The sequence below is a fragment of the Lineus longissimus genome, chromosome 11, assembly GCF_910592395.1.
Source record: "Lineus longissimus chromosome 11, tnLinLong1.2, whole genome shotgun sequence".
Lineage (NCBI taxonomy): Eukaryota > Metazoa > Nemertea > Pilidiophora > Heteronemertea > Lineidae > Lineus > Lineus longissimus.
Window position 1 is genome coordinate 16,876,525 of NC_088318.1, and position 26,687 is coordinate 16,903,211.

Consider the following 26,687-nt stretch of genomic DNA (forward strand, 5'->3'; position numbering starts at 1 on the left):
CAATTATCAACATCTGGTAAGGAGTTGACCAGCCACAGCTATTGAAAGATGAACAGCTTACCCATCAATTAATCATTTTAGGCCGGTGTGACAGCGGATATAGTCCCCCTGGAGTCATAGTCCGGTAGCATTGTATTTGACCAATTAAGCAGCATGATCTATTGTACCGCTAACCCTAACCAAAACATTTAGCAATGCGGGCTATTGTTACACGGACTATCAGCCCTAGGACTACTATCCCTTGCACACCTGTGTTGTGTAGGATTCAAGTTGTCATTGTCATGTTTCCCTTTTCACGAGTTAACTGACAACACGACGTGAGTGTGAAAAGTGACATCGTGAATCGTACGTATGTTGCCCGCTCTTTGGAAATGACTTGTTCGTTCATCATGTCACACATGAAAGTGCAACGCAGACACGATACTGTAACGTGAACTGTATATAAACGCGGCCTGATGAGATTGTCAAAAGATGTTGAAATGCTCTTGACTTACTGATCTAAGTTCATGAACTTGAGACATGGCCGCCCCCAGTATAATATGCATTGAACAGGCCGCGGTCCCTTCATATTGTCTTCCTCAGGAAATCAGTGGTTAATGTTCGCTTCTCCGGCCCTGCACACAATCCCTGAGACATTACCCCCCCCCCCCATTTGCAGGAGTAGCGTAAAAGCAGTTGCGCCCGATCAAGGCGCCGCTAGATTTGATTCTGATGATTTACTCAAAGCTATAGCAACGATACCCAAACTTGCATTTTTCATTTTTACTGGATGGTATATTGCAGACGGAAAACAAGGCACTGTGTCTTCTCCTAGCCAATGCAAATAGGCTCCGATTCACTACGCTGTAGTGTTATATTCTGCTTCCTTGGGGACTTATCTATTCTACTATACGAATACGAATACGAATCATACGACTAGATTATGTCTTTATTAAAGCACCCAAAACTCTGATAACATGAACATGAATGGTCGTCGTCGTCTCGTGTTCTCCAACCTCCTATTCGCATGCGTGGACCCAAACGCGGGGAGACTCACATAACATCCCCCTTATTTAGCTTACAGTATGGGCCCTAAAATTGTACATAAGCATGCCGTATATTAAATCAGAATTATAGCAAAAATGAAACCGATCGACCTTATACATCAAAATATTTGTTAATATTACAATACAATTGATCCTTAATTAAATATGAACTCGTCCAAATTAAGAACTTTTCCTACTGTTCACTTTGTTCCATGCCCTTGGCACCATGTACACATAATGTTCTAGTAAAATGTTGCACTATTGTTCAACTGTCCAGGAACCCCATTTTGGACTCAACTGTCTCACATATTGTTTCAGTAGTACTGAACCAAGTACAGAGCAAACTATTGGCAGATGAACCAAACCTGGACAACTTGTTTTGAATTTTTTTTCCTGAACCTTTGGGGCACTATATTGTACATTTGTACAGGGACTTTCAGCCAATCAGATTTCGACAAATACATGACGTCAGAAGTCTTAGAAACTTTAGAGCAGTTGGTAGAGCATGGCAGAATACGATGTTCGATCCAAAGGTCGCGAGTTCGAATTATTTTTCTTTTTTTCTTTATATCTTATTTTTATAATGCGTTTCTTTTCCCTTGTTATTTCGATTTTAGATATTCGAGTTATGCTGCCTGCAACATACCTACAGAAAGGACAATAACAATAGCCCATCTCCAAGATCCAAGGGATAGTCCTTCAGATATCATATTGAGTATGAATATACAATGAGACTTGTCTCATGTGAATGGTCTTCCTCCAGTATGAATATGTTTCTCTGCAATGAGATTTGTCTTTCCAAGAATATGCCAAATGTTTTTGACATTATTTTCTGATTAATGAAGAGCAGTTTTATTGAACAAATTCCCTGAAACAAAGTACGATATACTATACGGTAGGTAGAAACCTGCGGTTAAAATCGTTATTTCTCAAATCAAAGCCATCCATAGTCCGATGAAAATATCTTACGTACCATAACCTATTCCGAGGCACATTTTTGTATCAAATGACAGTCTGATCCCTTTCAAGGAAGTCTAAGGTCTGGTCGTGAACTTGTTTAAGAGTACGACACACGCCAAGGTTTGCTGTACTTTCTCGCTAAAGTTATATATAAGGACCTCTCTTAAATAATCACACGCTATAAATTGGGGACTATTTTATTTATAGTGCTAGATGTATACCCTTATTAGTGAAAAGATTCATAAAAATTTATTTGGGGACGGGGTAAGTTAAAAAGGTATATAGAGTATGATAGACGTTCCACTTTTGCAACAACTGCGAACTGGACGGTGGAGTATACTATCTAAAGGAATCGAGAAACGTCAGTAAGTGCAAAATTTCTTATTTATATTTCGAGGGTAATTCCAAATTTAATGTTGCGAAATGCTGAATTTAGAATATTTGCATCTTTAGTGATAATGCAAAATTATCTTTTTTTACAAAAAAAAGGAAAGTTTTTCACTGCAAGAAAGCCTGCACGCGTAAAAATAGTAAAAATATTTTACAGTAATTTTTTACTACTCAAATTGTCCGCTCTATGAAATGAAACAAGTGTCGAATCAACCGATGCCGACAGCCAAACAGGTCCAGATAACTAACCACCGAGCAGAACTGACCTATCAGAAAATGCGATGGGTTGAGTGGTCTGTGCTCACTGGGCTCACTTATGGAGAGATTCATCCTGCGATAGTACCAAAGTGTCATTTGGTTGTGCTCCTGATAAGGTCAGAACACATCAAGTTAAAGCATGCTGGAGTGGACACAGTGATTACCACACTTCGTGATAATTACTTGATCATAGGTCTTAGACGCTTGGTGAAATCGGTAGTTTCTATTGCACTGACTGTGAAATTAGTTGTTTAACTATCAAAATAGTATTTCTTAATCATTTTGATGGTTATTTTTAACATGTTTAACTGATTTTTTTTGCTCGAACTAATCACTTGTTACAATGTAGTTTCACTACTGTTGGTGCAATAGTTGTTTTTGCTATATATATTTTAAGAATGTGTTGGTCAAAGTATCTTTTTCTAAAACAAACAAAACAAAAGCACAAAATTTTAAACAGATGTTTTGCTCAAAAACACATTTATCCATTTTGCACATTTTTGATTGTTTGAAATTTTGCAATGAACATTAAATTTATTTTGGATGTTCGAAGATGAGCCCTATGTTCGTAACAAAAGTAAAAAAGTTATTTGCTACTGCCGGTAAAAGCGCCAAGTATTAACTCGCCTAGCGTTTACTCAAAAAGTCGTAAATATTTCAAACGCCGGTGCGCATGAAAGGTCGTAAATACTACAAACTGCACTCCTAGAAATAAGGTAGAGGTTTTTCGGCGTAGGGTGAAAAACCCAAAGAGGTTTTGAGTGAAAAACCCTTGGGTATTTCTTTTTTTTAAAACTCTCTACGGGGTGCATACATGTTGGCCGAAAGGTAGCCTCAGACCAACCTTGGATTTTTTAAATAGCAGCATTGAAAAAGGTTATTTGAAGAAGTATCATTTCTGAAGAAGTATCATTTCTGAAGAAGTATCATTTCTGAAGAAGTATCATGATTTCTGAAGACTGACATCCCTGATCATGTCCAATCATGCCCCTACCTCAAGAAGATCCCGACATCAGTGATCAAGCAGAATGCCAAGTCTGTTTTAACCAAAGCAAGCTGTTGTCCAGTGATGACACACGTGATGACGTATGCGTCTCATCTGACCGAAACATACATGCATACATGTTGGCCGAAAAGTAGCCTCAGACCAACCTTGAATTTTTTTAAATGGCAGCATTTAAAAATGTTATTTGAAGAAGTATCATTTCTGAAGACTGACATCCCTGATCATGTCCAATCAGTCAAATCGGAATCCCAGTCTGTAGAAGAGTTTACTTTGGTTAGAATTTTTTTTTTCTTCGGGAAATGAGACTACAGATTCTTGGTAACTTAAAAGTATTCACTAGTCTCATGCATATCATCCAAAGATTTTACTATCTTACTGCTGGGATTTCAGCATGATGCGACTCCCAGTTTTGCCTCCACAGCAACAAAACTTATTAAAACTTATTGATCCGCCCTGGTAGCAGTGGATTCTTATGTATTTATGTATTTAGGTTTGATTTTGGTATCCTTCAGGAGGCCATGCATGCCATGCGGTGCCCCTACCTCAAGAAGATCCCGACATCAGTGATCAAGCAGAATGCCAAGTCTGTTTTAACCAAAGCAAGCTGTTGTCCAGTGATGACACACGTGATGAAGTATGCGTCTTATCTGACCGAAACATCAGTAAAAGGTACTTTTTCTTTAGGTGTCCTACTCTTCGCGTAATTTTTCTGCTCTCACCACCTCAGCCTGAAGCAAATTGAATTAGGCCCGGACATTGTCGCATTGAACTGCGTAATTATGCACTTGTAAGGTGGTTCAATCATTTTCAACATTTTCACGAAATCATGTAAGAACCAGTCAATGGGGCTAATATCTTATAAGTTTATTACAGGTGTGTGGCCTTCACCGTGAGGTGAGGGGAAAAGGGCAAAAAACGTCACGCGAACTATTCTTACTTGATTTCTGTTTCACCTATTCCCGTTCCGTTTATTCATGTTTCGTCTAAATATATTGAACCCTTCAATTAAATATTTGATATCTGTTTCTACCAAGATGTCGTCCTCAAATTGTGGCAACGGGATCGTTGCAATTGGGCTGCCATCCTCAATGAGACGGCTTGCTTTGCTGATTGGTGTTTTCGATCTCTAGTTTGGTTGAAGATGCTCAGAAATGTTGTAAATAAAATTTGAAGAGATACTTTTAAAATGAGAGCAACGTGCAACATTTCCGAACATCTTGAACCCAAACTATATAGATTTTGAGATCCAGAGAGGTTCAGCTCTTAATCTGAGGCATCCTGAGATTCAGGTTTTTGATACTCCTACCTCGTATACAAAAAATATCGAGAGGCGGAGTATACTGAAAATCACTGGTTATGTCAGGATGAATCCGAGGTGGCACCAGAGGAAAAATCAACTTGTTCTCCTATCAAAATCTGAGCCTCTCTATTTGCGCCTTTTTACGTCCGAACTGTAGGTGAAGGAGAATTCGAATTCGAAGTTATTTAATCCACCTTTTTTATGTAGAACAACGTGGCTAACTCGATAACAATCTCGACAACCGAGATTTCTAAAGCATAAATCTCATCAGACCCTTTGGGAAGGCGTCTATAGCTAGTCAGGTTGTAAAAAGAACCTCACACACACAACGACCATTCCCAAATGTTCCACCGTGGGACTACTCTATTTCTATTTTTGGGCAGAGCAAGTCACACATGCGTCAAAGACTGCTGAACGAAAGCTGTACAATCTGGCACAGTCAAATATTGGTGAGTGTTTTTGTTTTTAACATAAATCGCCTTTTTTTATGAAAAGCATTTTTCAAACACTAACCACCGCCAAAGTACTTTTTGAAATTATGCCATTTTTTCATACATTCAAATTAATCCATAACAATGGACTTTGTTACTGTTGAGAGTAGCATGCCACAATATTAGCTATAGGCCCTTGGAATTCAAGTAAATGTACATGCAAACTTTTAGACCTCATTTTAGCATGATTAGCCTACGCGTCGTTACCCATTAAAGTTCGAATTGCAGATCGAAAAAGATGTAATAAGGTATTACTTTGGTATGCTAGTCTTATAATATCCCACTGACTTTTTATGTACATGAAACACATAAATATATCCAAATATATCCATGATCACATTAAAAAATATTACGGTATAATCAAAAGTCAAAAGAGTTTGGACACTGTATAATTTTCTTCGAAATGACTACTATCTTCGATTGAGGGTCCATTTTGGCTAGACCGGTCTATACTAAACCCCCCCCCCCCCACCCGTTTAAAAACACGTCCTATTTATCAACATGACTTAAAATTAGCCACCTAAAATGTCCTTCAGACAATACGTTATTAACCATTTCTGTTCCTGCAGAAGCTGAAGCTGATCCTTTTGAGAAATGTCCTTTTGTTGGAAATGACGACACCGCGAAGTCACCAGAAGCAGTGATTTCAATGGCGTCACGGCTCGCCGCGGCTGATGGTAAGCAGGATAGACTGTCCAGGGAAGAAGAGGAATCTATTATACGTATTGACGATCATGGTCTCTATTGAACCATATTCCCGCATAATCCGTCAGGATGCAATAGGGCCGGATACGTTTTCCACTGCTACGGCGGCCAAATTACTTAGTAAAAACACATTCTTTAGTACGGGTGAAAAAACACAGCAGTAGTCAAGATGTTTTGTTTGGGATTTCCTCTGCCCTGTTTAAATTTTCAGATTTCTGCGATAGCAATTCCCCACCTGTTCAGACAAATCCTCAAACAGTATTTAAAGCTGCTGACCATACGATAGCATACGAACTTTCCAAGATGGTTAAGATGTCAGACCTTCCGACTGGTAAGCAATGCGCTTTTCTTCCTATAACGATATAGGCTCTACACTAAAAAATTAATTTTAGACCCGTAGAAGAAGTACGAGCAATAATATCCATTAAGTGAGATTTTAATGACAATCGCTCCCCGGTGTACGATTGCCTATGTTTGACACTGTCAACTGCAGAATTTCATGTATGTATGTATTGAATGACAATCATAAACCTCGTGGTAAGACTACAACCCAATAATCCAGTCCCACGATGGTCCATTCATTAACAATCGGTTGAATCTGCTAATACTCCGGCAATGCCCATTCTTCCACTTGGCACGTATCGAGTTATGCACCGAGTAGAGCGATGAATTTCCACGGGCTTGGAGGCTATTTTCGTACGCCACAACATCCATGCCGAAAGGGGATCTAAATATGTACAACGTTTGTCTCAAAAACCATTTCGAAATCATGGCCTAGTGGTTTACACTGCTGGCCACCACGCAATAGGGCCCGGGTTCGATCCCGGGGAGAACCCAGGATCGTATGTCTGGATGAACCGGCGTGGCTTTCAAGGAACTAAAATTCCTGGCTCTTCACAGTCCTTCGAATGAGACTCAAAACCGAGGTTCGTTCCTCCAAGTGCAGAGCGAACTCTGAAGAAGAAGAAGAATTTCGAAAATCAAATGGCGAATCATAAAAATTCAAGGTCACGGCGTGGTTTCATATATACATGTTGTCTTTTTCTTTTACTTCCTCTGCACTTTTTTTCAGAAAGGGAATTCTTCAACTACGCCAATTTCTTTCGAAGTCAAATAGATAAGAAGAAGAGGGACAACACTTACCGTGTGTTCAAAAAGGTCAAACGCCAGGCTGAAAACTATCCGTACGCGTCAGTGTACTCGGGTGAGGAGAAGAACGTCCAAATCTGGTGCAGCAATGATTACATGGGGATGACATTTCATCCTCGGGTCCAAAATGCAATAATGTGAGTTATGTAAAATATTACAATAGGGCGTTTCTTAAAGTAAACACACCGCACTGGGTGCTCCAAAAAGATATTTTCGGTGATACATGGGCGTTGCAAACTGAGTGTCTCCAAAAATACGAGAGCAGTTCTGGTCAATTTTCATTCGTTACAATATCCGACATCCCTTCCCTCCTGACGATACCTAAGACAGGCGCCAACAGGCGTCAGAGCTATCTTTAACGCTGCACTGTGTGACCAGGCAATGGATACTAAACGACAAATAACCATATTAACGACAACACTCAAAAACCTTTTGCACTTAAGCAAAAAGACCTGTCGAAAGTCTCACGCCGGTGTAGAAGTTTAAAATGTCCTAGGATAAAATGTCCGGGAACAAAGGATTCTATTATGCGCTGAGCTATTGACGGTCATTGCCTCTATAGAACCATATGCCATAATCTGTCAGAATACAATAGGCCCGAACACTTTTTCCAGGGGGGACACTTTTTACTTTTACACCGGCAGTGTCGGGATCGACAGGGACCTCATGGATGTTAGGGTAAATGACACGAGCCACTACACCACAGAGGTTCCTCGATCAAATGGGTGATATGCATAAAGACTAGTAAATATTTTGTGTCGTGATATTTGCAGTATTTACTTCCAACAGTATAAAGAAATTTGGGGTAAAACCTTTTACTTGAAAATATTTACTACCAGAAGAAAACCAAGTATTTACTGCTTTCGGCATATCGCCCATTGTGTCGGTTACGCAGGCCATGCGAAACGAGTCGATTTGGAAATATTTGATCGTCGCTGATTCTACTGGTCAACTATATATATTTCAGTAGGGCAGTGAAGGAACAGGGTGTTGGAACGGGTGGAACCCGATCCATCTCTGGCAACACAATCTACCACGTGGAACTGGAAAGCGAGTTGGCAAACTTGCACAAGAAGGGCGCGGCGTTGCTGTTCACTTCCTGTTTTGTCGCCAATGATTCAACCCTCATGACTCTGGGCAAAAGCATTCCGGGTAAGATGCAACGGGTTTTGTATGCAGAAAAAAGAACCAAGAGTACATGTAAATTGTTTCTTTCGTAGTATTGTTTCTGGGCATACGAGACATAAAAAACTCACAGTTTCATTGCATTTGTTACAACAGGCAATGCGATATCTGTCGTCAAAATACATGTACCTCGTCATTCTCGGATCAAAAATTTAAACTTCCCTATTGATGTCCGGTAACGCGGTATGTGATTTTGAAAACGTCCGTATTTTCTTCAGGATGTCAGATCTTCTCCGATGCGGGTAACCACGCCTCAATGATCCAAGGGATAAAAAATAGCGGTGTTCCCAAGCATATCTTCCGTCACAACGATGCAGAGCATCTCGAAGAACTGCTGCGGAAAGTGGATGTGGCCATCCCCAAGGTTGTGGCGTTTGAGACTGTTCATTCCATGTCAGGTAAGAGAACACAAAATAATTAGTAAAAATAACTATAAGTAAAGTTTTACTACTTTGGAAGTTCCTATTGCACCGAGTGTGAAGTGAGTTGTTTTAACTATCGAAGTTCTCAACCATGTATGATGGCAATTCTTTTACTAAAGTAGTACGTCCGTAGGCCATAGATTACTCAAGAATGGATGTCTGACACAATTGGCTGTGCGGCAAGTTTCGTTTAGAATACATCTCACAAAATAATCTGAAGAAATTAATCAAAACAGACAATGTATGTATCGCTCAGTATAAAGTGCTGAACTCCTGCCATGTCGAGTTTTGTGTGTAGGGCACCCACCGCGAGAGGACTAATCAAACAAAATCATTGGCGCATCATTTTATTTCGTCTGCTCATCTTTCGAACATTTTTTCTGCTCTTCCAAATACAGCACACAAATTGGAAACTCCACAAACCGAATCAGTTGCCGTACAGGAAGAGCATCCCACCTGCAGGTTTTACAAACTCCCCTCACAACCTTCGCGGCTTTTAGCTTCTCTCTCCTGGGAGAAGAGATATGTCGTGTGGGAGGGTAACGCCCGATGCGATGATGAACAAGTTCGAGATTGGCCTCTAAATGGCTACCGTAAGCCGGTTAGTTGTTGCTGTCGTTAGAATTTCCACGTACCACTCAGACCGTGAGTGCGACACGCATTCACCAATTTATCGTTGTTGCAGGTGATGTATGTCCCCTTAAGGAGCTCTGCGAGGTGGCTCACAGGTACGGTGCCCTGACATTCGTGGATGAAGTTCATGCAGTCGGGTTGTACGGCGAGACAGGTGCCGGGATTGCCGAACGAGATGGCTTGATGGATGAAATTGACATTGTCTCTGGAACTCTTGGTGAGATATTTTTTTGTCTACTGCGCTGAATAATTTTTTACAACTTCAGTACAACTTCTGCATGTGCAACTGTGATAAATTTTTCATTATTTCAAGGCCGTGGTTTTTTTGGGATTGAAAAGGCGATCGAAAGCACTTCCCAAGCACCCTACTAAGCACAGTACAACCTCAAGGGCCTCGCAGAATTTGGAATGTACTCATTTCATCCCGAAAATGGCTTCCGACAGGACCGTTCCTTACCGAAATGATATCATCTAAAAAATCGGTACAGAATGTGTGTGTCTGTATCCATTGCCTTGCGCTGTCAAAGCTGCACACACATAGCCCTGCAAACGATGCCAAGACAATCATATTATCAGTGGATACAGCCTGGTACTGCCGGCCCGCTGCCGGCCTCAGCGTTCAGTTACGACAGCATCAACATCAACAATAGGTCACGTTCCCAGACTCGAAGTCATGAAAAGGGTCTCTTAGTCCATCTCACAGTGCAACACCATCAGATGCATGATTATAGCGCTGTCATACCTTTCTCGGGGCTATTTTATTTGGTAATATCATCTGAACTCGTTCTTCAGGCAAGGCGTATGGAAACTCCGGAGGCTACATCGCCGGTACGACCGAGTTCATTGATACAATGAGGAGTTACGCTGCTGGATTTATCTTCACGACGGCTCTGCCCCCGACCAATGTGGCTGGTGCTTTGGAAGCTGTCCGGGTAAAGATGCTGGAAAATCAAGTTTCAGATATTACTATTCAAAATAAATCATATCTCTAATAAGAAAAATAAGTCATATATCACCCCAAAACCTGTTTTATGCAAAAACATGATACAGATTATTTTGGCCGCGGCAAACCCTTGTGAAATAGAGCAAAGATATAGATTGTCAAATGTCGTATATAAAAAATTGATTTTCTGTGCTTAGGTGCTTAGTGGCAATGAGGGAAGAATGTTGCGTCAGCGCCATCAGACGAATGTCCGGTATTTGCGCCAGAAAATGGTGGAGGCAGGGCTCCCCGTTCTGCCCGCTCCTAGCCATATTATTCCGATTAAGGTAAACACATACTATTAGACTGCTGTAAACCAAAGATAGAAGATTTAGCCCAAAGTATTTGTACAGTGTTGCTACTTAGCCACTAGATGCATGGAAGAACGAATATGGATCCAATAGACACGCAAATGCATATCATAGAGATACCTTCGTTTTTCCTTAAAAAGCGCTAGAAATCATTTAAGGCGGAAGGACCTTGTTTACTGTACAAAAAAAACATGTACATGTACTTTCGAAACTGCAAAAGGCTCCGTGTGACAGAATACGACGAATTTTCAAATTTTTCGTCAAGCCCACCAATTTTTCTCAAAACTTGAAAAATTGTTCTTTGATGCACGTTTCCCTTAGACTTTGCTTCAACCTTGCGCCGTTCTATATCTTTGATTTTAGGTGCACGATGCCGTGCTTGCCGCACAGTTATCAAACGATCTAATGGAGAAGACAGGCCACTACATCCAGGCCATCAACTACCCCACCGTGCCCAAGGGAAAGGAAGTGCTCCGATTGACACCCTCACCACATCATACAACTGAGCAAATGAACGGGTAGGTCTTTCTGCTCTTTACGGTAGTTTTTTTCTTATGAGATGTAAAAGGTTCCAAAGTACTGATTATCAACTCGGTTAAAAGCGCAAAAAAACGGAAGAAACCCCCCCCTCCAAAAAAATTTAGGAATCAATAAAATTATAATAATAAACACACCAGCTTGTAGCACTGTGCAAATGAGAGTCACGGAGTCACTACTTAAAAAGACCGACGAAGTTGCCAGGAGAAAATGAAAGCTTTCGCGGGAACTTTACTTTCCATATCCAAGATTTGCAGTATTCAAAATGTTTCAAACTCTCATCTGATTACTCTAACCTGCAAAGAAGAATCTTCATCGTGTGATGATCATTGATATATTGTTTTTCTGTTCTCGTTTAGCCTCGTGAAAGACCTCGTACACGTGTTCAAGATCAATGGAGTCACGATAGAAACACCATCATCAGATCCGGACTGCGTTTACTGCAATATGCCTACGGAATTTGACATTCTCAAAGAAATGGGAGAGAACGTTGAACTGCCACTTTCAGCAGCTAGTGAGCTATAAATCCTCCAAGAACGCTGTCTTGGCATGCGCAGTTTGCTTGGAGGAACCCACGATCTTCCAAACGTTGTTCCAGTGACACTGAAAAGAGGCACCTTCAGGCCTAAAAGGACCATTTGCATTAATAAGGGCAATATAACCCCACCTGTCGGCTGCCCAGTCACCTCCTATTCTATTCTACATAAGTATTTTCGATCAAATTGCACAAAAAAATGGAAAAATGCCCGGTCTACACTAGCCAACATGAACCAACAAATGTTGGCCAACATCGTGTTGGGCCTTGTTGCAGAGGCATGTTTGCTATTGTTTGCCAGTGTGGACGGGTCCAACAACAAGTGAAAACATCAGCCAACTTGTTGGCCAATATTGGCCTATGTTAAGCCCGGTCTACACTAGCCAACATGAACCAACAAATGTTGGCCAACATTGGCCAACATCGTGTTGGGCCTTGTTGCAGAGGCATGTTTGCTATTGTTTGCCAGTGTGGACGGGTCCAAAAACAAGTGAAAACATCAGCCAACTTGTTGGCCAATGTTGGCCTATGTTAGGCCATGCTACTTCTGAACAACATGTTGGTTGGTGTTGGGCAATCAGCAGCCAATCAGGGAACAGATTTGGATCATGTGATGGAGCTACTGGGACAAAATGGCAGCCTCAATGAAAGATAGAGAATGGCAATTTCAAGAAATTGAACACTTAATTTCAGAATACGAAAAGCTTCATCCATCCGCAGGAAATTCTTGAGGCTTTTGAAGTCTGAGGCCATTAACTCTTGAAGGAGGCAGTGATAGGCCCCATCATGCTTTTTCCACAAGTATGGCTTTTGTCAGTTGCGGCGGCGACGGGGGTTAATCACAATCCAAATTGCCCTCAAATTCATGCCAAACACGGTCAAACTTAGTCAAACTTGTTTGGCAATGTTTGCCTGTGTTTGATAGTGTGGACGGGTCCCCAAACATTCGCCAACATGATGTTGGCTCATGTTGGCCAACAATTGTTGGCGAATGTTTGCTAGTGTAGACCAGGCTTTAGGACCTACCCTGTGACGTCTTGGTGCCGATATCAATTTTTCTGACGCCACGCTGATGGCGCTTGATTAAATGGAAATGACGTTCCGTCTTAATAGCGGGTTGACGTGCACTCACGTGGCGGGAAAGGACTTGTGCGTACTAGAAATAACGCCAACGCGTTTTTCTACTGACTAAGAGCTGAAACAAAATTGGAAAAGCATCAAACACGTTTAGAAAAATAGTTTACTGGTGAACCAGTGGAAAAAACCAATATACTTGAGCGTGGGATATACCTGGCTAGGAGGATACCCTTGCTTAATTGTCATTATGCGACGTGTAGTATCAAACTAATGCAGATCTATAACAATGATTTCCGTTGGTGTTGCGGGGCAGTTTAGGATATGGCTTGTAAATTTCAGGCATGCCTGTGGTTATACCCCGTTCAAGTGCACCTTTACTGCAGTTCAAAGATTTTTTGATTGTCACGGTCTTGCTTGATAGTTATACCTCGTTCTAGTGCAATTTTACCCCAGTTCAGGGTAGTTGATAAAGCTTGGAATCAGTGAAACCTTGGAACCAGTGATAAACCTTGGAATCAGTCCTAAAAATGCATAAAAACATGAAATAATGCCATTCGAACCTAACGTGGTTACGAATCAACATTTGGAGCTTATTCTTACATGATCAGATCGGAATTTTATGGTAATCTAGAAATCTGTCGCATATCCGATTCAATAGTCTATATTTTAGAACAACCCAGTTGTACCTCGCGTCCAGTGTACAGTACTGATCTCCCAAATATGGGAAGACACGCCCACCACACACCCATAATATAGACCAATAGCGCTCCTCTTATAAATACGCCACCACCACGCGGGGCCTATTTGAACTACGGATCGGTCTGTTCATACAGGGTGATACAGAGAAAATTGGGGGCCTGTCATGCATTATGCATGGATAAGGTTGACGACTATGTCTAGGCCTAATTGTCTATGATTGACTGATATTTTATAACAAACGATGAATAAAAGAAGCCTAGTCATGTATGTTTATTACCGAAGTTTGCGGATGAAAATTTCCTTCGCCGTGAGCGATTTCTTACATCTTCCAGTACGCATCGAGGGATGCAGAGATCTTTGTGACGTCACCAGTTCTAAGCGGTTTTTTTTATTCACGTGTGTGTTTGTCCTATGATCTCGTGCATCTAGTACCGAGCATAATACTTTATCGTCTATGGAATACAAAACAATCATAAAAACTAATTTTTGCTTCCATTGAAGAGAAATAAAATATTTTAACGACCACAGCGCATTGCCAATTGATGACGTCATCCTCCACATTAAAAATGTTGGCTTCTGAACTAACTGGCAAATTGCTATCAATAAAGTCAGCTGGGACGAGACTGTCAGTTGGGAGGGTATAAATCGTGGAAGGAACGCACCCGATTTCCCGCGCTATTTGCACAGTGATTCCATGGTTTACATTGAATATTCCAAGGTTTATCAGTGTTTCCAAGGTTTCACTAATTCCATACTTTATCAACTACCCCAGTTCAGAGATTTTTTGATTATCTTGTTGGAGAAGACACGGTCTTGCTGGAAACAATTTCTGTCTTAAAAACCAACATATCTCATGCGCAAGTCGTCCCTTTAAACTGTTGCACTGTGGACTGGCGCCTATGTTGGTTTTACAATAGCGAGTCAAGTACATATGGATAGATGGTAGGATCAACCGTGCATTGCATTAACATAAACAGCTGTGCGATTTAGCGGTAAGTGCGAATTCTGCGGTAACTATAGTCGTTAACATATTTGAGATATGTAATTGAATTTGAAAATACGGAAATACGTGCTGAATTTTAAATGCTGTTATGCAGACAGATATGCACATATTATAAATACCAAGTTTCAGCGAATTCGTATGCATAATAACTGCATTATAGCATTGTGTGTAACTGCATTTTTAATCAAGGACCACCATGTAATTTTAAACATCGTATAAACCCCTTTAAATATAACGGCGCCATCCTCAATTTGCACCCACGTGTTATTTAATATTTATTGATATGATAATGATACTGACAAACCTACTGATATTTTGTTCTCAAATTTGGGAGATTTATTCACTTGGTGAACATTTTGCATTAAAAAGGATTCGTGCAGACGATGTTTTGAAGCGAGGAGAATCAAAGCGACCCTTCGGCGGTTTCAATCGGCGAAAATAGGTAAAATATTCATGTTGGTACGATGGAACTACCCTGTGACGTCTTGGTGCAGATATCGATTTTTCCGACGTCACGCTGATGGCGCTTGATTATCCCGCAACTGCGACGATAAATGTGAATGACCTTTCACCTTAATAGCGGGGTGCCGTGAACTCTCGGCGTGCACTCACGTAGCGGGAAATGTCTTTCGCGCCAGGACTTGTGCGTACTAGAAATAACGAAAAACGCCGGCGTTTTTCTACTATCTAAGTGCTGAAACATTGGAAAAGCATCAAACACGTTTAGAAAAATAGTTTACTGATGAAACAGAGGAAGAACAAACATACTGCAACAAAAAGCCGCCCATTCCTTTAAGGGCATTTTGTTTGGAGCATTTTTTCCAGGCGTACATTTGTGAAACTAATCCAAAAGGCCTACTGACAGATACACTGGGACGCCAATACTGGAAGAGAGAATATGCCTGAATAGTATGTGTGCTTTGGATAATGGAACTGTTCTAAACCCCTAAGACCTGGTCCCCTCGCGGGCAGCGAAAATTTTTTTCCAAACACGATATCCATTAGACTTTATTTAAAGCTCTCTGATTGGCTGATATCATAGTGCGTCATCACTCCTTATATGGAACGAACGGTTGGTAAACTTGCGATTGCATCGAGGATTGTTTAGGCCATGAAATAATGAATGTGATGCATAGACAATAGGGGGATGCATGACATGTGTATACATCCATGTCCAAGCTGTGAAGTTAGTTTGTGCTTGGTGTGTGTAACGTTGGCCAACAAGGTGTATGTTTTGCAATTTGTAAACGCTCGAGCCAATTTTAAAGCCTGTAGGCCCTAGGCCTAGGCCCAGCATCATGACAGGCAGCTACCGTATGCTTCTAGCTAGGCCTACCCATTTCAATAATATGGCCTAACGTTAGACTTGGACTTAGAGACTTCGGCTAAACAAACAGCACAGACAGACATGATGAACGCCTGAAAAATCCCTAGTCTGCTACGAACGGCGTCGGCGAACGCGACTTGCCGCCACTTGCCGCAACTAAACGCCAAATATCTATAACATGTTTGATTTTTGACGCGTGTCGCCGCGTTTGAACGCAATAAGAAGCCAGGTGTGCTACGGATTGCCGCCTGAATCGGCGGCGAGGCTATGGCCAATCAGTATGCGTCTTGATGTCACATGATTTCAAAATGGCAGCCTGAAGTTGCGGGAAAGACGCTCCTGGACGCGAAATTTTTTTCTGCAGGATACTTCTGCCACAGTGTACATCTGACAGCCAATCACAATTGGCGCGATCTTTGACGTCACACTGTTTATTTATGCATGATAATGCAAATACAATGGACGATACCGAGTCGCATGCCGAGTGCCACTTCAACTGTGAATGTGACAATAGTTCATTGTCTGACCCCAATTATGCTCAACTCAAGGTTTGTGTCGTAGTGTTTAGGAATGAATTGCACAGATTCATTGTAAAATTGATGATATTATGCGTACAAAAGAGGCATCAGCTGATCTGATCGCTACATTGCAGTGCATGCATTGATTTGTGAAATTTTAAGGGGTACTGACACTGACAGTGTTGCCAATGTTGATAATTATTAAAGGGACAGTGTATCCGATGTCTCGCGATTTGTGAAATTTTAAGGGGCAGTGACACTGACAGTGTTGCCAATGTTGATAATTATTAAAGGGACAGTGTATCCGATGTCTGCTGTTTGTTGAAGGTATCAGGCCTATTTTGGTAGTTTGAACATTGTTGAAGGGCCATTGTATAAAACACATTTTGACAAGCAAACAAAATAAATTGAATGGTGGCGCCACCTATGCATATACAGCAGAACTAGTTACACGGTTGACAGATAAACATTCAACCTCGGCTATTTTGCCGAGCACAGTGCGCCTTTAACAGACAAGTCCAATAAATACAGTCCACTCGACATTGACGACAATGAAAATACATGTTAAGATACTGCAAATAAATATATTTTAGCTAATATACTCCTCTAACCATTTGCTAACTTGTTCTTTCCAAGATTATCAGAACACGTGGCATTGTTGACATTATTGCGCCATGTGGAAAGATGATGTCAACAAAGACACGTGCTTGCCTTGAATTCTGATTGGCTGTCAGATGTACACTATGGCAGAAGTATCCTGCAGAAAAAAATTTCGCCTCCTGGACGCCGATTCTGGGCAGGTGCGCTCTGACCGGGATCCACTGGCCGCCAACTTCGGCGTCGAGAGGCGTCAGCTGAACGCTTCTTGTCGCCAAAGTTGGCGGCTAGTGTGCTGCGGGCTTATGGAATTCAATCATCGCGCCATGGAGGTATTATTAATAATACCTCCATGATCGCGCTAACCATTAGGCCACACTAGTTGTTCCATATTATTATTATTATGCATCTTTATTCATGTAATAATCGATTACATTGTGGTGTGCATAATTGTCAGAGGTTCTGATTACTTCATTTGCAGTTGTTTAGGCTTGATGACGCACTATGATATAAGCCAACCGGAGAGCATTAAATAAGTCTAATGAATATCGTGTTTGGAAAAAACAATTCGCTAGCGGGCACGGGCGGTTAATTGACTTTACAGGGAGGCCGCGATCTTGCCTTCCTTGAGCCGTGGAGATACTCAAGGCTTACACACCTTATCGAAATCTAAGATGAAGTTCCTCGTCACTGGCGACATGGGATTCCTTGGTAAAAGAGTTAGGGACACCCTTGAAGGTAACTATACAAGGTAAAAATATCAGGTTCATTATGAACTTGTTGTCCGCTCATCCGCTGGGAAGAAGAAAAAACATGGCCGTATGGTGCAGTTACTTGACATAATAGGGCACGATGCAAAGAAAGTTTCAGCATTAAATGTTACAAATCTTCAGTGCGATATCTTTCAATTCAACGCGGGAGATATCGACTTGTGAATTCAGTGACGTTTTTTTTGGCCACCCGATATATGCATATATTTCTTCCTTTCCAGCAAAGGGCCACACTGTTGCTGGATTCGACTTGGCCCGAAAACAAAATATCTTAGACGCCGATGATATTGCTGCCGCGATATCAGCAAGACAGTATGACACGGTTATCCATCTGGCCGCAGTTGCCGACCTTAACTTCTTTCAGACAGATGTAGCAACTTGTCATAAAATAAACGTACAGGGTACCCAGAACGTCCTTCAAAGCTGCGAGGACGCTGGAGTCCGGATGATTTTTGCAGGGACATGCTGCTCATACGGGAATAATGGCAGCCACCCGTCGACAGAGAAATCATCGTTGGCGCCGACCGAGCCGTACGCTGCTTCGAAAGTAGAATGCGAAAATCTGATCAGAAAAGTTGGCGGTGACCACTGTATTATGCGTTTAGCTACATTCTACGGTCCCGGCATGAGGGCTGCGTTGTGCCCGGCAGTATTCATAGACCGGGCACATCGGGGGCTACCGCTAATGATACACGGTGATGGGCAGCAGACGCGCACATTCACATACGTCGATGACGTTGTATCCGGAATTGAGACCATCGCAACGTCTGCCCCGATATATGATGTCATCAATGTCACGTCAGAGGAGAGTATATCCGTTGTTCGAATAGCCGAATTAGCCAGGGAAATCACGGGTAACTATGTTCCCCTTGTACACGCCAAGGATCGTGAAGGACAGATTTATAAAGAACATATTCTCAATACCCGTTTGAGGTCGATGGGTTGGGAACCGAAAATTGATATTTCAACCGGGATGATATTAAGTTATGAAGATTACAAGCTCCAAGGTGGATGGGTGCAGCCCGCAGGGGTTAATGGTAAGATTGTGGCGAAAGCAAATAATAATCTGAAAGGATATTAATAGCTACTTCTATGATACTTTTATAACAATTATATGGTGATTATGCAAAATATGATATTCAGGCAAAAAATGATGCCGCCTGGTCGGGATATTTTGAGAAGTATATACCTTTATGGAATACAATCCGATCAGGACGTGGGATGCCAAGGCTTTTGATTTGCCAGTCTCACCCGTTAGGCTGACGAGAGCAATCTAAAACCCCGGACAGGGCATGGATGGAGCCCAGTCGGTTCACTTGGTCAGGGATTGGTGGCCGGTATGATCGAGAAGACTCGGCAAAGTTAGACATAAATTCAAAGACCCGTGTACAGTGCTTCAAGAAGGAACATTCATGTTGACAAAGGGACATTTTGAGATTTGACAAAACAGAAATGCACGAAACACGACTAGGGCAGTCCTTGATCGATAATATTCCCCGTTCAAGACGGGAACCAGATGAGCTAATGGCTACCTGCCCTGTGGTTTTACCGGTGCAAGAGTTTGAAATATCCTAGGATAGCATGTCATGGGAACGAAGGAGGTATTTACGGTCACGGTCATTCCTTTTGAACCATACCATAATTTGTCAGAATACAAGAGGGTCTGACATGTTTTCAAGGGGAACTTTTCGACTGCTGCACGTCACCGGGATTACTCGGGGCCTTTCTCGTCTACTCCTTACAAACTCATAAGGCTAGAACCTCATTGCCATTGGTCAGTTTGGGAATAATGTCACTGCGTGGCGTGAAAAGTTGATGGCTTCATTAAACGACAAGATTGAAGCTTTTCATGAATAACGTATTGAAAGTTCTTTGTTCAAAATCTTATGGATGAGCTACATGTAGGCCTAATATACAAAAGTACATCCTAAAAACGGGTTTTTTTTCGGTTCCGGGCCAGGCCTTGGTCTATGCAAAACCCGGCATAACATTAATTGTTTGGTAGAATGACAAAAATACACCAAATCAAGGACGTTTTATTAGTTAGTTAATACAGGACTTCCTTGATCAGGTGTAGACTAATTCGGTTCCCGATTTCTCTCCAAAAGTACACATCTGCACAGTAAAAAAGACGGTAAAACAAAAGGGTAAGTCCGACTTCTCAAAATGAGTACTTTTTCCTCTTTCCGTACGAATCTCATAAATTCGATTTTCGTTATAGTTTCGTCTGGACCACATACGATTCAGAGTCAGGCTGGCGACTCTTCCCAAAAACTTGGAGAAAAAGAAAATTTATGCACTTTTCCACAAAATGATTAACAGGGTAATATTTTCATAATCAAGAGGGGTGATCACTGACAGCTGATAACAACATCACCCCATGATTGCAGCTTTCATGTGTTTTCAAAGCGTATTGATTAACCTCTGAAACGCCAAAAATACAAACCTTTTGGCAATTTTTGCTCCTTCCGGAATTGCCCCTGACAGTTTTATTTGAGACTGCACATTTGAAATCTATGGGTGTGCATAGTTGGACATCTCGTTTTGGCCCATGTTATTCACTTTGACTTGTTGAGCGGAACGTTGAGCAACGTACGCCCCCCCCCCCCCCCCCCCCCCACTGTTTGGCTCTATCAAGTACATTGTATAAGTGGAGGTATCTTTTCTTCATACTTTACTTATTTTACTTGTATTTTTATAGCGCGGTAGATATCTTAAAGCAAAATTTTTGCCGACGTAAAGAAACCAACCGACAAAGCGATGTCCAGTTCCAGTAAACCGTTGCTCAAGCAAAAATTACCAAGAAAAATCGTCCCGAAGAGTAAACCCAAGGGCGTCCTGGTTAAAAAGACGGCCAATACCCAAGCAATGGCAGATGCACAACAAAGCAGTTCAGGGTAAAATACATTTTCCTTAATCTGTGAATCCCGCAGTTGTTCACTAATAAGATTGCAGTCTTGATTAAACGGTGAATACTGTGATTTAAAAAGCTTTTGATTGAAGAAGTCCGGATACGGACCTTATTCCACTTGGTCATACTTGTTTATAGTTGAAATTGTTATCAAGAGATGCATTATGCAAAGGAATGTGTGATACTCACGTTCTTATTTATCTCTCCTCCCATAGGTTCGGCCATGTGTCACTACTGACCAGTAATCTGGCCCAACTAAGGGGCGTGGCTTACTCCAAGAAGTATAGGTCAAAATTTGAGTTACGAACCTTTCTGATTGTTCTTCTCAGCTTGTCGATATCGTTTCAAATCGTTTGTATGACTCTACAATTCATGATTGTAAGTATAGCACATTCTCCCTGTAGATATATTAAAAAGATGAAAGACGACAAGCCCTTCGGCTGGGACAGTTCACTTGGATAATTGTGGGTTGTTTTAAATGGCTTGATTGGGGTTTTGGAGGGCCCTACTATCCAACCATGCAGATGTTCCCCCAAATGTACATTTTCCTAAGCTGTGAAAATGAACTCCTTACAGGTTGTCAGAAAATAAAGACGATAATGAAAAACTCCAATAAAATGTTAATTAAGTCATTTTAATGGGGAGTCGATATAGAAGCTTGAAGTGAAAGCCCTTGGCGGAATGTTATTTCTAAACGTTATAATACAGGTCACACCTGTATTCTAAATGAATTTCAGATTTCCTAAGCGTTTGGAAAGAACGATGAAGATTTCACTTGAATAATGTCAGATTGAAATACATGAACATTTTTGTACAAACTTAACTGGTCCATTGTACGCTGTCATCTTTTCATCTTTTCATATACATGTATACACTTTCAGAAACAATCAAATTTGCACACGCCTGCTCCGAAGTATCCTGATGCGCAAGACCATATGACAGAAGAGGACCGTATTAAACTTAGAAACACGAAAATACGACAGGCTGACCGACTCATGGCGATATCTAGCACATTCTCGTTTTTGACGACCATCTTAAACGTGGTGATAACAACATTCACATTAGCGTATTGAAAGACTTTACAGAGGAGGCACACTGCTAGGCTCCGTATCCTTACACACTTGGAAATAAAGGCTGTGGAGCTTCTGGAAAACTCTTAAAGGTTTTTTCGGCTTACACAAATATGATGAATGACGAAAAACCCAAATGTGAAAAACGTCCTGTGGTTTTTTACCACTTCGCTGAAAAACCTTCACGGCGGCCGTATTGGTGTTGGCCGAAAAACCATTAAAGGTATTTCAAAAGCTCAAAAGCCTGAACCTTTCTCAGAGTGTAGGCTGTTCCCCATTTTCAAAAGCTCAAAAGCCTGAACCTTTCTCAGAGTGTAGGCTGTTCTCCATTTTAAAAGCTCAAAAGACTGGACCTTTCTCAGAGTGTAGGCTGTTCTCCATTTTTAAAAGCTCAAAAGACTGGACCTTTCTCAGAGTGTAGGCTGTTCTCCATTTTAAAAGCTCAAAAGACTGGACCTTTCTCAGAGTGTAGGCTGTTCCCCATTTTCAAAAGCTCAAAAGACTGGACCTTTCTCAGAGTGTAGGCTGTTCCCCATTTTCAAAAGCTCAAAAGACTGGACCTTTCTCAGAGTGTAGGCTGTTCTCCATTTTAAAAGCTCAAAAGACTGGACCTTTCTCAGAGTGTAGGCTGTTCTCCATTTTTAAAAGCTCAAAAGACTGGACCTTTCTCAGAGTGTAGGCTGTTCTCCATTTTAAAAGCTCAAAAGACTGGACCTTTCTCAGAGTGTAGGCTGTTCCCCATTTTCAAAAGCTCAAAAGCCTGAACCTTTCTCAGAGTGTAGGCTGTTCTCCATTTTCAAAAGCTCAAAAGACTGGACCTTTCTCAGAGTGTAGGCTGTTCCCCATTTTCAAAAGCTCAAAAGACTGGACCTTTCTCAGAGTGTAGGCTGTTCCCCATTTTTAAAAGCTCAAAAGACTGGACCTTTCTCAGAGTGTAGGCTGTTCCCCATTTTCAAAAGCCCAAAAGCCTGAACCTTTCTCAGAGTGTAGGCTGTTCCCCATTTTCAAAAGCCCAAAAGCCTGAACCTTTCTAAGAGTGTAGGCTGTTCTCCATTTTTAAAAGCCCAAAAGCCTGAACCTTTCTCAGAGTGTAGGCTGTTCCCCATTTTCAAAAGCCCAAAAGCCTGGACCTTTCTCAGAGTGTAGGCTGTTCCCCATTTTCAAAAGCCCAAAAGCCTGAACCTTTCTCAGAGTGTAGGCTGTTCCCCATTTTCAAAGCTCAAAAGCCTGGACCTTTCTAAGAGTGTTCTTCATGATAGCTTGTGGCCATGCTGCCAATGTCTCAATGATGGCATATTTTCTGGCGGGTATATATCGATATAACCAATGGCACCGTCCAAGAAGCCGAACAAGGGTTTATTTTGTGTTTGACCGTGCCGCTGGTCACAAGGAACATGGAGCAAGGACTCAACTGCACAACCAAACACTCTTTGAATGTAAACAATACTAGTTAGACTTCCATGTTAACTATGAGGCCGAAATTCAGTTGTGCACTCTAACATTAACTTGTAGAATGTTAATTTTTAACGTTCGTCAGGCATTATTTTAAAATTACTATACTATACATGTACACCATAAACAAAATATCGAAAGGCGGAGTATATTGCAAAACACTGGTTATATCTGGATGCTTTTGACTATGCACCAAACAACAAATCACATCATTCAAAGGGACACGTAACAGTCAGTCATGTCAGGCCACACGGCCGTATAGTCATCACCACAACTTCGGATTCCTCCCTAAAAGTCCTTCCCACATTTTTTAAAACAATTTAATTTGTAACACGTTCAAAACCAATGGCCCGACAAGAGTTCCTTTAAGCCGAGAATACGGCTATCCCAACGTTGACTATCCCAACAACAAACGCTAAGTTATCACACACGTCCTGCAACGTGCTAGCCAGGCGGAGTTTCTGGTTGCGCCTTGTGACACGGTCTTCCATGTATTCTTCATCTTCGTCATCATCATACTCGATATCTTCAACCGCCTGGACGAAAACCTGTAGTGATCTCTGAAAAAATGATTTAACAAATGCTTTACATTGTTTATGTATAACGGGTTATTCAGAAACTAGTTTTTTTTCGCAAAACACTCTAAACGTCAACGCGAACACCTATCCCATTTTTCGACATACATGTAGTTAGTTATCGGGGGTCGAATAATTGGATAGGCGTTAATGGATTTCATGGAATTTCGGAGGATTTTCGAAAACTCCCTTTTTCTGCGAGATGGACGCCCAGAAAGTATATAAAATTTGTGCCCGTCTCGGGCCAGCTTATATAAATATCTTGTGTAAAAAATGTCAGCACGGAGGCTGTTGTGCGTTTTACACGGTCTTGAATTTTGTAAGAACCATAAAAAATATCCGTTGAATGAAAATTAACGTTTTAATCCGGATTGTCGTCATGAACAGCCATAAAATAGGCATAACTTGATCTCATTTTGAAGACGGGCATTTTAGGTGATAAGACATGTATATTCTTGCCAGTGGAGGGACAGGGGGGGGGATGCCCCCCAGAAGCCAAAGACGTATTTTTGACCATGTTTTTGGCCGAAAGATGTCAAAAAGTGACATTTTGGCCCCCTCCCCGCTCACAAGACCAAAAAGCTAGCTACACCCCTGCTTGCCTGATGCCAGGAAACAAGCCTGGGGAAACTAGCCAGCATGTTTTGTACGGACACTGCCTATAACTTTTTAAAAGCCATAAGTCGGACTAATTATTGGGCCTGTCTTTGTAGTTGTCGTTATTATAAGTCCATTTACCCCCTTTTAGACTGGCAATACCATTACCATTATACACTTAATTGTTGGACTGCGAACAAGAAGCCATTAAATCTTGATGGCTCTGAACGGGTCAGTGCTGGGCACTGACCATGGCCTTGACCTAGAGTTCCAATAGAGTTCCTTTAAGGAACTTTTGAAGTTCTGGCAAAAGGGTGCTTACCATTTTATACTTAATGATCAAAATAACTATCTGGCTGACAACCGATATCAACAGCATTGAAATTGTGGCAAATTTCAAGGTGATGTACTTCTGATCATTGTTAGGCAAAGAACCGAAGATGTCATTCTTTAATTGGGCAAGGTTACTACTGAGAAGCGAGATGGCGGCAAAGCTGAAATAAAAAGAAGACAGGGACGTTATGCTTGATAAAATATACATGTATATTATCCTTCATAAGAACAGTCCATGTACTACTCGTTGTACAAATCATATTTGGTAGTGTACTCGTTTTTGTGTGCCACCCGAAATATTTGGATGTTATCTAGGCTTGACAAGCATCAAACTACATGTACTTACGAAGCGGCGGCCTCGTTTGATTCTGCCTGTCTGGCAGCCCCGGGGTCTTTCGCCCGAACGGGAGGCTTTTTGATTTCATCACCTTTATTGCGCCTTTGCCTAGTACCGCCAAGAGTATCAAGCATAGTATCGTTTATTCCCTGCCTTCACAATGATTCTGGTAAACCTGAAACTATAGAGATATTGCGTTTTAGTATTGTTTTACTGATCAATGATTAACTTGTAATCACCAGTCCACTCATTTGTGATCAATGCTAGAATCTTAGACGAACAGGCAGGCTCCTCTATTCTTTTAGCGAGAATGCATCGAATATATACGTTAAAGACCATGCAGGTTCTAGGAAGTGTTTAAAGCTTACAGATTAGGTGATGTTTTATAGTGTCACATCGATATACATTAAAGGCCTGCAGTTAATACAAGCTAATACAAGCTAATACAATACGATCTAGATTCGTTTGATGACTGGTTCCAGGTAATGTTTTATAAAGCCGATATACATGTATTACATCGATATACGTTATAGGCCAGGTTCCAGGTAGTTTTTTTTTATAAAGATGATACATTGAATTTCGATGTAGACTATTGATCTTGTATTCGGTAAGTCCATCATCATGTTATAGGCAACACATAACTCATTCAAACCCTAGTGCGATCATAAAATTGAAAATGCTTTGCTAGTACATGTACATATAATGTATAGACATATAATGTATAGTTACCTTTCCCTTGAGCCAACTTAAGGAAAAAGAGAAATCTCTTGCAAATAGGTCACTCCTTTGCTTGCGTTCATATAACCAGTGAGAGCAGGAAGGAATATCCTTTTGTTTTTGAAGTCACTCCAAAAATGTTCCTATTCGTTGAAAAGTTCTTGACTTTGACTTCCCAGGCGAAACGAACAAGATAAATGTTCGTGCAAAAGTATACCAATCTTTAAAGCTAATTAACGGAATCGCTCACCCTGCATATTTTTCTGTTGTAACCGATTTGCCTCATTAGTTCGTAGTTTAAGGTCTCAGCTCTTTATTTGATCAGCCCTATAATTTGTCTGCCGATACGTTTTTTATGCCAACCTAACTAAACTGACCATTTTGGAACAAATTCAAAGAATGTCGGGTTTTTTTTAATAAATAGGCAGGTTTCGCAACCCTTTATATACGAAGAGCTACGAACAACGAAGTACGAAGTATGTAGTCCTAAATATACTTTATTGACGACCTTTTTCGACGGTCTCCCCGTTTCCTCGTACAAATTCGTACTGAAGATTATTTATGAGTGTCGCGTAAATGAATGAGCACATGGCTTGATGACACGGAAGACCTTCGTCGTTCGTACTTAGCCGTTCGTAGGGGTTGAGAAACCTGCCTTATACCTTGTAGCTGCCAAACCCCGAAAATCCTCGAAAGGGAAGAGTCTGGCAGGTTCATAAGTTTTTTGAAAGTTATGGTGATTTTTGCACACGATTACTAATCCTGGCTCAACCCTGTTGTCGCAACTATGGCTTTCACTTAGAAAAAATGTACTC

General features: G+C 41.2%; 2 protein-coding genes and 1 long non-coding RNA gene across 3 annotated transcripts; 2 read left to right on the forward strand and 1 right to left on the reverse strand.

The window, feature by feature from the left end:
* The first annotated feature begins 3,816 nt into the window (after window positions 1–3,816).
* Window positions 3,817–12,028, forward strand: LOC135495316 (5-aminolevulinate synthase, erythroid-specific, mitochondrial-like). Its single transcript, XM_064783781.1, has 12 exons — window positions 3,817–3,912; window positions 4,152–4,308; window positions 6,000–6,107; window positions 6,347–6,466; window positions 7,208–7,421; window positions 8,252–8,436; window positions 8,688–8,867; window positions 9,577–9,741; window positions 10,317–10,456; window positions 10,665–10,793; window positions 11,181–11,335; window positions 11,714–12,028. Exons 1-12 carry the CDS (start codon window positions 3,817–3,819, stop codon window positions 11,877–11,879), a joined length of 1,815 nt encoding a protein of 604 aa, XP_064639851.1. The 3' UTR covers window positions 11,880–12,028.
* Window positions 12,029–15,029: 3,001 nt separating this feature from the next.
* On the forward strand, window positions 15,030–19,835 carry LOC135496198 (uncharacterized UDP-glucose epimerase YtcB-like). Its single transcript, XM_064785375.1, has 3 exons — window positions 15,030–15,110; window positions 17,715–17,848; window positions 18,102–19,835. The coding sequence occupies exons 2-3, from the start codon at window positions 17,785–17,787 to the stop codon at window positions 18,959–18,961; spliced, it is 924 nt and encodes a 307-aa protein (XP_064641445.1). The 5' UTR covers window positions 15,030–15,110; window positions 17,715–17,784; the 3' UTR covers window positions 18,962–19,835.
* Window positions 19,836–23,817: 3,982 nt separating this feature from the next.
* Window positions 23,818–25,996, reverse strand: LOC135496216 (uncharacterized). Its single transcript, XR_010448626.1, has 4 exons — window positions 25,885–25,996; window positions 25,165–25,336; window positions 24,808–24,979; window positions 23,818–23,873 (listed from the first exon to the last, which is right to left on the reverse strand). It is a non-coding gene; the product is annotated as an uncharacterized LOC135496216 (long non-coding RNA).
* Window positions 25,997–26,687: the final 691 nt, after the last annotated feature.